The sequence below is a fragment of the Harpia harpyja genome, chromosome 8 (genome assembly GCF_026419915.1).
Source record: "Harpia harpyja isolate bHarHar1 chromosome 8, bHarHar1 primary haplotype, whole genome shotgun sequence".
NCBI classification, from domain to species: Eukaryota; Metazoa; Chordata; class Aves; order Accipitriformes; family Accipitridae; genus Harpia; species Harpia harpyja.
Window position 1 is genome coordinate 13,880,240 of NC_068947.1, and position 13,762 is coordinate 13,894,001.

A 13,762-nucleotide genomic window follows, 5' to 3' on the forward strand; every position below is an offset into this window, starting at 1 on the left:
CTACTCCATGCAGCAAGTTAGTGTCTTATATAGACGGTAGCTAGAATGATTTATCAAGGTAATTTTTACAAATGAACCATCGTATGATTTGAAACCATGTCTTTCACAAGTCAGACATCTGAACAACTGAATTTAAAGTGACACCAAACTAGTGTAAATCAGTCTGAGACAGACAATGAGATGAGAAATAATTAATGATTATGTATTTCTATAATCTAATAAACCTGAAAAGCTGAAGTGGAGTGATAGCCTGTTATATTGGAAGAATGAATTTTCATGATTGAGGATAAAATTTCTTTTTCTTGTTTAAATAAGGAAGTACCTATCTATACAGCTATGCTTGCTTATAAGAAATAACAAACATAAAATGCTATACATTTTTATGACAACAACAGCGGTTTATGGTGAGCTAAAAAAAGTACATCACTTTGAATGGAAACACTAATCCAAAGCATTCAAAAGCCATGCAGTTGACAGATCTCAAAAGTGCTTATTTACATTCTTATTTTCCCTTTTTAAACAGAGGCCATGTTCGTAATGGCTATTTAGCTGCAGTTATTTGCAGAACACGTTCAGGTGACAGAAAGGATTACTTGAGGGACACTTCATTGGAGGAAGTGGCAGGATAATGTTTGCATAAATGGTTAATAAAATCTGCATGAGCCAGTACTAAGAGTTTCACCACATGCTCTGAAAGCCAGTGCACTCAAATGCTTTCAGCGTCAGCTTGTCTCTTTGGACACAGGCACTGAAGCAGATATGGCTCCTGGAATAGCTAGTGCCCTGGACAGATAGTGCCTCCGAGGAGATAACGGAAACTGAGCTATAGATTCTGTGCTCCCTTGCTTTTAGAATTAAACCTGGATAAACAACTTTTCTTCAGCTTGAGGTTCATAATACACAGGAGGCTTAGCCAGCACCAGGACAGAAAGCAAAAATTAGGAGAGGGTTGCATGAAAAATGAATGCTGAGAAAAAATAAAAAGTTACATGCAATTATGCCTGCATAAGGAAAAGGGAAGATGTTTCTCATTATGATAACAACAATAAACTATGCAGAAGATGTACTATGTCTTAAGGCTTACAATTACTAGGGTTTAGGCAGAGCAGAAGACTTGGGACACGCTATGTATGAAACCATAAAGCAAGCCTCTGCTGTGGCTGGCACTAGGTAGCTGGGCAACCGAAAGAATCTCTCCAGCAAACAGCACTCAGAGAGGGAATCTTCCAGGACGTAACAACACAGAAGACGTGGAACGTTTTTCCCAGAATGGATGAGCTTGCAGGAGCTTGTTTGTGCCCTCACTTGTGTCTGGTGGCATGGGAAGAATTTGGATTACTTGGGCATAGATTCCTTGGGAAGTGGTGGTGAGCAGGATATTATTTCATCAATGTCATTTTCCCTTTCAACAAAGCTTAAGTTCCACCATCCCTAGCTGCTGGTCCCTTAAAATATGAAAAAACTGTTTCAAATAAACATTATCTAGCTAGAGTGTAAGAGCTACAGGTAATATTAGTTTCACCTGATGCATAATTAAATATTATCATCTATATCCTCACAATCCAGAGCATTTGTGTTGACCAACTGCCTATAGCAGAAGCAAACAGTACATAGTCAACAACTTATAGCAAGAGGAACATTAATGTTGGTAGGCAGAGCTGCTGTAGCTTCTGGTTTTAACACCACATGGACAACATATTCCTGATAATTATTCTTATTTATCACACTCTAACTTCTGATTTGACTTGAAATTGATTTGAAATTTGAGCTCAGGTTTATATACGTCTAGATTCAGTCACGGATGACAGACCCCTACCCTGTATTTTAGAGGACATAATTCAAATAGCCTGCATTTTCCTCAGTCTTTCTGAGACCTACAGATCTGAAGGTGGGCAAGTTCATAAAATGTCACCAGAAATGCTGGGAGTAAAAGGATTTTGGAGGTGCCCTAACCGTGAGCAGCAGTAAGCAAGAATTTGGAAGACATCCTCTCTGTAAGACACAATCCCCCTTTCTCCTGTGATTCATGGTACTTTAGAAACTTGCAGGATATTACCCATTTCTAAACACCTCTGTGGCTAGTAACAAAATTATTTTATTTTTTTACCGCTTGCTTCAAGCCAAGCATTTGGTACTGTTTAGCGCTATAAATAAGTGTCTCCACTTCTGCTTGCTTTAATGAATAGTTCAATATCAGCTAAGTGTAGAGAAGAAAGATAATAAAGCTAAAGTTATTTAAAATAAATTTCTGAATCATTGAGGGGAAAAACATGGACTGCAGATTTGCTCTAGAGCCACAGTAAATTATACCATCCAAGCAGCTGATCCAGAGCACCAGAATATTACTGGGTTCATGGCATTCACTTTTAAGAAGTATTTATTAACATGATAACCCGTTGCAATTAATAGTAGTGTGACTGTGTAGTACATAGAGTAGAAACGTTTTTCATTCTTTACCAATAATCCTCTGCTGATTTACACCATAGGACGTTTGGCCCATCTTATTTTGAAATTCAAAATGAACAACATGCATTTGATCAGGATCAGACACATTGAAGAGAGCACAGTGCTACTAGGACAACATAGACTTCCAATTTAAGCTCTTTAGGGATTAAATTCATTCTTCTCAGGAAAAGCTGTACAAGGCTGATACAAAATTTGTTTTTAATAGGATTTTAGTGATATATTGGGGTTTGTGCTGGCTCCTTGCACGAGTGAGTTTTATTTTATATATACCAAAACTCATTAAAGGTTCATTGAAAGGATACCTTCCATCATTTTAATCAGCAAATGTGGAAAACTACTCCTGGTGAACATTGTGTTTACTTGGCATTGCAATTATGTATCAGTAATCTGAACACATGCTGCCTTCTGAGATTGCTACAGCTATACATACATGCAACACACCGGAAAAGAGGAAATACAGAGGCATATTGCAGTGTAAAGATGCCATACCCTTCCTTCCAGTATATGTCTGGGAACTCACTAACAGCTTTTGTGGGCTGCTAACATACAGTGGAGATGGCATTAATAAGCTTAAAACCTATTACAGTTCACTGGCATTAGCTATCTTTCTTAGCAGTAATAAACCACAGTAGCAATGCTAAACAGCTCAAAATGGCTGGATAAAGCTTGCATGTTGCTCAGTGTTCTGTGTAGCATAAACATCCCTTCACTGCAGTCCAAGAGGAAAGGAGTTAGTTATAGCTGCTAGCTGGGAAGAGATAAAAGGAATGTGTATAGCAGAGGAAAGATCTTGGTTCAGCTAGCGTTAAATATACAATATGCTTAGTTTTAATTGTGTAAGTGATCTCTGAATATCAGTGTTTATTCAAAGCTCTCATACAACTGCCTTGCTGAACTACAGCCCCAATCCTATAGGTGGAGTGGCAACAGTTTATGCCGCGAGCAACAGCTCGAGGCACATGAGGTGGTGATGGCCCCACCACACATACTGAATGTCCGCACTGGGATTTCCGTCACCGTCACAACTTCCCCCAGAAAATGTGTAAGTGGCAAAGGAGGTAGGGACAAGTCTTCTCTGGCCAACCAAAGGAGACCAAAAGAGGAGACCAAGCAGGAGCGGAAAGACTGCCAATCCACAGCATATGGCAATTCATAAAGCTACTTGAGCAGTAACTGCTAGATTACAAATTACCAAACCTGCAGTTTCCAACCCCTTCTTCTTTTTTTCCCTTGCATCTGACATTTCTTATAAAAAAAGGAATGCTAAAATGTCAATAGTAAATTTAGTGTCAGGGTTAGCAATAGGCTGGTGAGACAAGCTGATGAGAGAACTGCGAACTTCATCAGCCGTATTCCAATTTGAATTTTAGTGAATGACCCCCAGTTCATTTTCTAGAGATGATGGCTCCATGAACAGGGGGTGCTTTTTGGAGCTTTTCAACTCTGGAAACTTCTTAAAGACACGGAGCTGGTGTCAGAGACACAGAGATGTAGTTACGGCTATGTGTAAGCACCAGCCAGTTTGTTTAGCCATGTCACTGGGAGCGAGTGACTGCCAAAGGAAAACTGCAATCTGAGCTCATCTGGGAACTGGATATAAAAGGAAACAGTCCTTTCCCGGTTCCCACCTCCCACGGACTTCCAACCTCCCTACTATTCACATGCCCTTCCCTTCAGCTGATACACTATGCTGACAGCTACAGCAGTAGATCTCAATACTAAAAATCATCAATATAGCATTTCAGGAGACACCCCCCCCCCCCCCCCGCAAAAAAACCCCAAACAAACCCAAGGAAAAACAAAAACAACAACAACAACAAACAGGGAAAGGGAGGGGGGTGGGGAAGAATTTTTTTCTGCATAACTTTATTCAGCTTATTTTGGCTCCAGGCTCTTTCTTAGACAGAGCTCCCATTTTGCAGGAGTAGTGTCCTAAAGTATATTTTAAAAACAAATACATTAATTTCTACTGTAAACAATCTACCTTAGCTTTTGTGCAAATACAATATCCACTTTTTCCTTCTTCAGTGAATATATATTGTGTGTACTTTTTCAAACAGAAGTAAATCTATTAAATGACAGATAATTTATATGTAAATGTTATAACTGTAGTAAAGCCTCGCATGCAAGCAAGCTACATTACCAGGAATTCTCTACATCTTGAGCAGCTTTCAAGAATAAGGTGGTCAGTGCAGACTAGAAGAAATCCAGTGGTTTTTTCTCACATGCAAACTCAGGCTGTCCTGGCATCTTCCAGGCTAATTTACCAACCCGATCCCAGCAGAAAGAGGAGTATGTCAAATGAGACACCTACCGCTGTAGACCCCGAAGATGTGGCTACAAAGACTTTGATCACCATGTTGACAGTGATGAAAATGAATCAGCAGAGCACGCCTGCTATCCACAAGTCACCACAGTCCCAAGAGGAATCCAAGCGTTCGGCAGCTCCCGGGCTAACCCACGTCCTAAATGAATGCCCCCCTCCAACAATCCAGCAGCTTTGGCCTCTCCCTCTCCCCGCGGTCCCCGGTTTTCCCACTCAATTGGCTCTTAGGTATTTTGGGACGAGGGGCCAGCAGAGGATTGGTTAGTAAGAGGAGCCATAGCAAGGGTTTGCACCTGCCCCTGGCCTTATTGCATTAGATTGACAGGGTGGCAGTCCAAAAAAGGCAAAGGAGAGTAGTGCACCAATGAGACAGGGCTGGAGAAATATTTGGGAGAGGGGGAAGGGACAAGTGAGAAGGGAGAAGAGACAGAGAGCTGGCAACTTAGCCCTGGGGGCGACCACAAAGCTGTGGGTAATGTTTAGTGTTGCATGGGCACTGTCACAGCTACCTCCTGCATAAAAGGGCTTGCACCCTCTCCCTGACTACAACAAGGAGGCTTCAGAGTTATAGCTGCAAATTTTACATTATAAAAGGGGAAGGAGGACGGGGAGGGCAGGGGGAGCATAGATGCAGATGTAATTATAGCAGAGATCATATTAAAATAAGTCTCAGTTACAAACGCTCTCAGCTTTAAAGAATTCAGATCATCATCCACACTGCAGGGCTCAGGGACTTCTCTGAAATAAAGATGTGTCAGTACACTTCCTGATACTGAGGAGGGCGATTTGGCCAATTCTATGTATCCAGAACCCATTGTTGTATTTTCTCCTTCTTTTTGCATCACCAGTGAAAATTGCCAGGGCACAAGGTGTAAGAGGAGGTCCAGAATACTTGGTAAAAAATATCCCATTCTACTGTGTTATCCAGGATGCTCTTTTTCCATCTGGTTGTCCCCTTCTACCCCTGAGATGGTCACAATTCAGTGGCTGCCTGCACGTATTTGCTTAAGGAGGTGTCTGAGTATGAAAGGTATTTTAGGAATGTTAAATGGTAAAAGATTACTTTTGATTTTAAGGGCCAAGTTTGTTTCTGCTGTAAGTGAGCAACATGCCACTGAGCTCAGTAAAGCTGACCCTGTGTCAGAGGTGAAACTGGCCTAGGTTTTAGAAAGTGCTTACACACATTTCAAATGTTAAAATTGAATATAGCAGTGTCCAATCCTGAAAATACTTTAACTGGAACATAATGTTTTCTCTCCAGGATTGATTAGGTAGGACCAAATGCACAACAGTAAAGATGATCGTGAAAGTAATTTTTTAGTCTGTGCAAACCATTACGTGAAGTGGAAATGCGGTTTCCCATGCATGGAACAGGGATCCTGAAAAACCTCACTGAAAACTAAAAATAACAGTATGGATAGTTTGCACTGTTTACTGTGGCTCATCATCTGTCATTTCTTTCCTCTTTTGAGAGCCAATAGGAGGTCCAGCAAAAAGAAAACCTGTTAGAATCGGGTACTTTCGGAGTTTTTTCCTGTAAGACAAAACCCCCACCTTAGTGCCAAAACATAAATTCTTGCCAGAAGTTATTACACATGCTTGTTTCTCAGGAGATTTTGTATGTAAGTATAGCCCAGTAAATTCAATGAAAATGACTGGCCCTTTGGAACATACCGTTTCCAAATTAATTTATTTGGTTACTAGTGCCCTGAAGAAGTACAAAGGATGCAGGGGTCATTAAGCATACTGACAAGCCTTGCAAATATAGCAATACTAATAACTAATACTCAAAGTGGTAAATGTTTGCACCATCAAACATCTACAGTCAGGGCTGGGACAAAATTGCCAATTAACTCTCTCTCCTGTCCTACTTCACCCCTGAAATGCCTGCTGAACTACACAGGGAAAAACCAGGATGCGGCCCAAAGCCTCTGCCCACCTAGGGCTTGGCAGGTGAGGATGTTAGGGCACGATTCCCACTGTGTCCAGCCTTGGAGAAAAACATTGCTCCGGCCGCTTTCATTCCTATGGGGTTTTCCCCCTTTTTTCAGCATGAGAACTTTTTATGTGAACCCGAACTGTGAATTTGGAGCGTGTTGGGTTTGGCCTGTGCGCTCCCTGGGCGCGCGCCATGCCACGCCACACCACCCGCCATGACACGACATGACGTGACACGAAGTGAGGTGAGGTGAGGTGAGGTGAGGTGAGTGAGGTGAGTGAGGTGAGGTGAGGTGAGGTGAGGTGCCTCCACGGCCACCCGGAGGCTCCGCGGCCTACAGCCCGTGTGGCAGAGGGACCCGCTGCCTGCACACCACATCGCGAAATTCCCACTAAGGCCTGGGTGGGGTGCAGGAATGGGAGGGTGGAATGACGCCCGCAGACGCCTCGGCAGGGTGCGGGGCGAGGGAAGGGGGCGAGGGGAAGGCGCGGGAGGGGCAAGGCCGCCGCGCCGGCTGCGACTACAGCTCCCAGGGTGCCCCGCGGCCGCCGCTTGTCCCCATGGCAACGGCGACGCGCCTGGCGGCCGAGGACGCCGGTAATGGTGGCGGGGGCGGTGAGGGGCGGTGGAGGGGGAAATGCTCGGGGGGCCGGGAGGGGACGGGGCACGCCGGGGTGGGCCGAGATGGAGGAATTTTCTTGAGAGGGCAGAGGGGAAGGTGGGATGCCCCGCCTGGGGGTGCCCTGTGGCGAGGGGCTGCTTTCCCGCTCTGCAGAGGGAGAGCAGAGCAGAGCAGGGCAGGGCAGGGCGGTGTCAGGATGGGTGGCAGGGCCTGGGGCTGAGTGTCGGGGCCTGGGGCTGGGTGTTGAGGTGCTGAGTTGGCTGTCGGGACGGGGTGCTGATTGTCAGGGCGTCGGGGGGGCTGCCGGGGCATGGCGGGGGCTTTGAGGCCTCTGAGGCGGTTGGGGGGAGTGGGGTGGCGGTTGGACCCCACCAGCACCCTGGGGAACCCTACACGCGTGAGGATGGTGGGGGAGCTCTGGCTCGTGTGGACCACACCAGGGAGCTGTTTGGGGCCCTTGGAGGAGCCCGGGGGCAGGTCGGAGGGCATGAGCAGGTGGGCCTTGGCACCCAGCTTGGTTCCCCTGGGGCTCAGGGCTCAGCTGTGAGGCCGAGGGACTGCTGCACCATGCTGGTGAGGGAAGTCAGACAGTGTTCTCCCACCAGGACTCCCCCTTCATTTACTTACTCTGGTTTTGCACATGGACTACAATTAATTCTTCCCGTGACAGCTGTGCAGTTTCCGGATGCTTGAAATGCCATTTTCATTTTTGACAGATAGATTTGGCCCTAATTATTTTTGTTCCTGCATCTTTTTCTTCAATATGCATTCTCTTGGTGTTTGTCCATTTCGGTTCCCCTTCAGCTACTGCTTTTTTTTCTCTATTTCTATAGTAATATCTTTCATTTAATTTCTCTGTTTCTTGTCCTTCACCTTTTGTTTTTCTATCTTTTCTTCTCTTTTTTTCCATTTTATTTACTTCTCAACATCTGCTCTTGAAGCTGGATGGTGAGTTTCGGCCCACACTTCTAGTCAAAACAATTTAAAGCGGTAGTTTGAAATTTAATTTAAGCTAATTTGATTTAAAGACAATTTGGCCAGAAAGTGTTGACAGTGCCAAATCAAATTTAAACAGAAAAACAAATCTATGTACCAAGCTGGTCTTTGCCTCATCCTCATCTTAAAATAAGAGTTCTCATCTCTTAGGGGTTATTGCACTGGCTCAAATTTAGTAGGTCCGTGGGCATTCCTCAGTCTTCCACAAGGAAGGGTTGTTCATGGAAGGGATTGAAGAGTAATGAAACTGGTTTGATTCAACCTAGAACATTTTGTGCAATCCTAAATTACACTTTTTAATTTTCTTTGGGAGTTATGTAATTCCCCTCTCCCCTTTAAGAAATTTAATTTAATTTGAAATAAAATGCCACCACAAAGCAAAAATGCCAACAAAGGAGTTAGAATGTTCTAAAATGATCTTCTCATGTTTTTAGTGAAGCCTACTTGTTAAAATCCATCTGAACTAAAATATCATTTTAACCCCCCTCAAATTTCTTTTACATAATTGCTATGCCCCTTTTAGACACACCCCCCGCCCCCCCAAATATACAACTTATTCTACTACTGGGTAGAAATCTGCATCTATAAAACTATGGTCTGAGTAGTCTTCATGTGAAATTAAGAAAATGAAACAGATTGAACCATATCCCAAGAAATAATTTTTACCAGAACCACAGTGTTTAAATAATGCTGCCAGGAGTATGAAGTAATCTGTTCTTCTACTCTCCAGTAGCCTCAGCAGGGAAGAAAATTGAGGTGTGACAGATATTCAGAAAGACATAGAGAATTAGTCAGCATTCTGTATTTTTATGCTAAATATATGTTTTTTAAAAAGCCAAACAATTAGGAGAGTTCATTTTGTTTAAAAATTGGGCTATTGAGAAAAGACAATTCCAGAGGAAGCAGCAATGTTACTTAGAACCTGATCAAACAAAATGAGATAATCATCTCATCAGAGAACCACATCTCTGACAACAGCAGTGCATTACAGATGATATTTTCTGAGCTATATGGGTGCGTAGACATGGAGATAAGTGTCTTGCAGCATTTTCAAAAGGAAACAAATGTGTCAAGTACAGTTAAGCTGTGAAGAAATTGTTTTCATTAAAAAAACACTGGAATTTTCCCTAATGTTTCTTCTGAAATTCTGCAGAGACATTTCTATTACATTGTGAGGTTTTATTTAGTAAGCTTTGTTGTTTTTACAAACAATTCTAATTTGAAAACAAATAAAATAAAAAACATCCAAAAAGTTTAAGAAAACCTTTATTCCAGTTTCTACGTCAGATATTCTGTTGTGCAGCTTTAGGTGCTGCTATATCCTCTACCTATAATATTAATATGGCAGCTAAGATTTTTTTTTTCTATTTTTTATGCATAACTAAATTTCGTGATCTGCTTTGTGATCTAATTATTGAAAAATATGACTAAATGATATTTTAATGACATAAATGGAAAGCTAAAAATACTATAAAAACACATAAATTTCCAGTTTCTAGAGATCTGAAAAAGTGTTTTTTAATATTGTAAAGCACTTTGTAGGTATTGAGCTTAAATACAATTACACTTCTTTTAAATTACGTTAGTCATGGAGAAAATATATACATTACAGGAAACAAACTATGGTTTCTATTTACATTTAAATGGTAGTACCTTGTAAATCTTTAGAAAATACATGCCAGTATCATAGTAAATTCTGAGATAAAAACTAGTATATTTCATATTGCAGTTCATTCTGGAAACAAACTTACCCACGTATTACAGACCACACAATTATTTTAATGGGTTAAAGAGTAATAACTGTGTTTTTTTAAAGGTAACTTAGTATTTCTTGGCGTCATTTAGTATAGTTGAAAACTCTTCAGTATTGTTTATGTTAACTGTAAACAACTCAATAGCATTCTGATAGGTTATGGAGGTCAACTTTTAAGCCTTCTACCATAACACAGTGGTGAACTCAGATGATTGTTTCCTCCATATTTTAGTGACAGAAGATAATAAGTCAGAACATGGCACAAAAAGCAGGGATACTAAAGATTCACCAAAGCACAGAAGTATCAGAAGCAGCAGCTGTAGCAGAGGTAATGATTGTTGGTGATGCAGTAGAGAATACAGAAGTGAAAATTCTCATGCTAACTGTTCTGAAGGCTTTGCCAGTGACTTGCTCTGAAACAGTTAGAAGCAGCAAATGTTTAGAAATACCAGGAGCTGAAGAGAAGAAAACACAGGAAAAAGAAAAAAAGAAAAAGGAAAAGAAGAAAAAAGGACAGCGTATCTTCCCCCAAGATGATAACAAAGGTACTTTGTTTTCTGGTAGTAGTAAAATGAGACTCTCTTGAGAAATATAGCTGTTTCCTTTCTTTGGCATTTTTTCAGTAATTAGGACAGGGGAAACAGTTTTTCAGTGAAGAAAATTAATAAATCATTTTTCAAACACTAGGAAGGTTAGGGAAGAGAGAGAGAGATTCCCTATTGTGTTATCCCACAATACTCGACGATCCAAGAGGCAGGATAATCACCTGAGATGTGGAAGTACCTTTGCAATCCTTATTCCTCAGTTTTAATCTGAGGACTTGAAAATGGCTCTCCCACATATACTGCAATTTCTGTTTTTGACCGTGTATCACATGATGTGTCTGAAAAAGCCTTTCCCGAGGAAAGTTACTCAAAAATTGTATGTCTGCACAAAAGTGTCAGTTTTGACAAAAAAGCCAAGTTTTGACCAGCTTAGTCGTGGTGAATCATGTAAAATTCAGTTTGTCCTTCAATGGAGTGACCATATAGCACAAATATATTCCCTTTACATAAGTGTTAACAGTGAAGAATCTTTTCATGTCTGCATGTTTTCGTATCTAGACCCCCTACTTTCTTAAGTCCCACCATGCCACATCAAAAAATGAGTGTAAAACCAATAACTCTTTTCCTGCTAAGCGTCAAAATTTCATCTAGATCTACCAAGTCTACAAAGTGCAAATCAACCAAAAAAAAGAGAGGAACCAGTGATTAGCTCTTCTATTATATAAGTTGTATGCTGCTGTCAAGAAGTCATACTGGCATGAAACTAGCAGACCAGAAAGAATGATGACATTTTTAAAATCTATTTAGCAGAAGAATCATTATTAGCTACTAGCTGTGTTGGGTATTTTAAGTGGCTATTTTTGCTTGTTCATGGCTACTTGAAATGATCAATTTCCCAGGAACACAATTATAACCTGCATTTTCACCCTGTATAGATGTGTATAGATTTTGCAGTATTTTTGTCAGCTTTTGCAGGAAGGTATCTTCCCATTTCTTTTACATCCTCTTATTCCATTCTGGCAAAGTAAAATAGTAATGTAATGGTTGTTCTCATTTTGCAAATATTTGTGTGACAACATTTGTGGTCATATTCCTTCCTGCAGTGGAATCATATTACAGAGAACATGCAGGTGTGATGCTTGTATACCTTCCATTTGCTTTGGTTTTTACCTCTGGTGAGTTTTCTTCACAGTACCTGTTAATTTTGCTTGCTGCAGAAGGTCTTAAACATGTCTGACCTCAACTGACTGCTGTAATTTCTTCTCTGTTTGCTTGAACCTCCATGACAGTCCTTCTTAATACGTTTAAAACATAAATAAAAAAAATAACTGCCCTGCCCAAATCACAGTCTCTCCTCCTTTTGATTCCTAATCTCAGATTCTATCTATCCTTTCCTTTTGCTATCACATCGAATTTGATAGTCTATTCCCCCCACGTGGCTCTGGATGAGCGAGGTCCTACCAGCTCACCCCCGCTCTCTCTCCTCTATCAGCAGGGCCATCAGAACAAAGACCATCGGGTTTGTGTCCTGAAACAGTTGAGTGGATCAGGTATTTCAGGAATAAGAGCAAAGGATAGACAGAATTGTATAACTGACCCCCTTCATACTTTCCTCTAACTTGCTGCCTCCAGGCCCTGCCGTGGGAAAGGGAGATGCAGAGCTGGGCTGAAGCTGTGGAGAACATGAGGGCTGGTGCGACTGCTGCCAGCAGGGAAGGAGAGAGTGAGCAATAGGTGCTGCTGCTGCAGGGAAGAGCCCTTTCCCTGCTGAAGCCACTACCCCACGCATCTCTGTCTTCCTAGATAACACTCTTTCCATAGCTTGCCACTATTCTGGCTTAGGTCATGGAAGCAGTGAGGTCACGGCATGGTGGTGCCTTAGGCAGTGTCCTGCTTTACTTTTCCTACCACTGATTTGATGTTTCTTCCCATCTGCAATGGGGTGTTCTGGTTGGGGCCTGCTCCTGTAAAGGGTTTGTGTACAGAACACCCGTTGGATTCAACAGAAGCGCTTGAAAAGATCTGTCCTTTTCCTCTGGTGCTTTTTTAGGTTAGGACCTTGCTTATGTTATCCATGAAATGTTATGTGATCTATAAATTATTCTAATAAACTTCTAGCAAAATACTGCCTGAAATGTCCGGAGAGCAATAGTGAAATTGAATATATGCCTGAAAAAGGGGAGCACACTCAGATTTACAGTCTTGACTATTTTCAAATTCTAATTATGTTTCAGGAAAGGAAAATGAGAGTAATTCACTCAGAATGCTGGCCATAAAGGCAGGCAAATGGCAGTAATACACTTAGAATGCTAGCCCATAAAGATTTTTTCAATTGCTGTATAGAAACAGTGTACACAACTGTATAACTGTTCTATACTAATAAGCAGGTAAGGTTTAAAAATGTAGTTCAATTCAAAGCTGACTTGAAAATTCTAAAAAGCTGGTTAGACAACCTAACTGCAGAGAAATTTAACCATGTGCTATTGTGATCACCTTGTTTTTTGAGTTCTTGCAGACCTGTAGATTACTATGTTGGGTTTTTTCTATCACACCCCTATTCAAGGTGTAGGTCCTCCCTCTTGGGAATCTTTCTAGGTGGGTTGAATTTGGTTCATCAGTCCCCAGATCATGCCTACATTAGTGAACTGCACAATTTACAATTCATTTATTTCCATTGATACTGGAGTAATGTGTTAACATAAACATACTTGACTAAGTTTTTCCCAGAGTATTATTGCTGTTTGCCTCAGAAGACACCACCTGTGTAGTTACCCTTATTAATGAAAAGTGAGCATGATGGCTGTTTCTTATGAAAATGGCTTCAGAGAATGAAAGGAGGGAACCCTGACTTCCTATAGACCTAGTTAGCTATGGCCCAGTGCAGCCACATAAATGCACACACAGAGATATAAATTTTTAATAGATTTATCTGTGAAATACTTGAACATTGGAGTCTTAGTATAGATCTTGGGCATTTTGTCAGATATACTAGTTAACTACCTTGGATGAGCAGTATGTGAGCTTATGTGAGCAGTAAAGACATACAGTGATTTAGCTGTCTCAGATGATTGCTATATATCAATGCCAGTTTACTTTGCTCTGAATGCAGGAGGAA

General features: G+C 41.4%; 1 protein-coding gene across 1 annotated transcript in view; it reads right to left on the reverse strand.

Annotated features, from left to right (window-relative positions):
* Positions 1-5,035, reverse strand: part of SH3BGR (SH3 domain binding glutamate rich protein) — a 29,516-nt gene extending 24,481 nt beyond the window's left edge. Inside the window, exon 1 of the mRNA XM_052794173.1 lies at positions 4,781-5,035. Within this exon, the coding sequence (XP_052650133.1) occupies positions 4,781-4,825 (45 nt within the window). The 5' untranslated portion in view covers positions 4,826-5,035. The remainder of the gene's footprint in view (positions 1-4,780) is intronic.
* Positions 5,036-13,762: the final 8,727 nt, after the last annotated feature.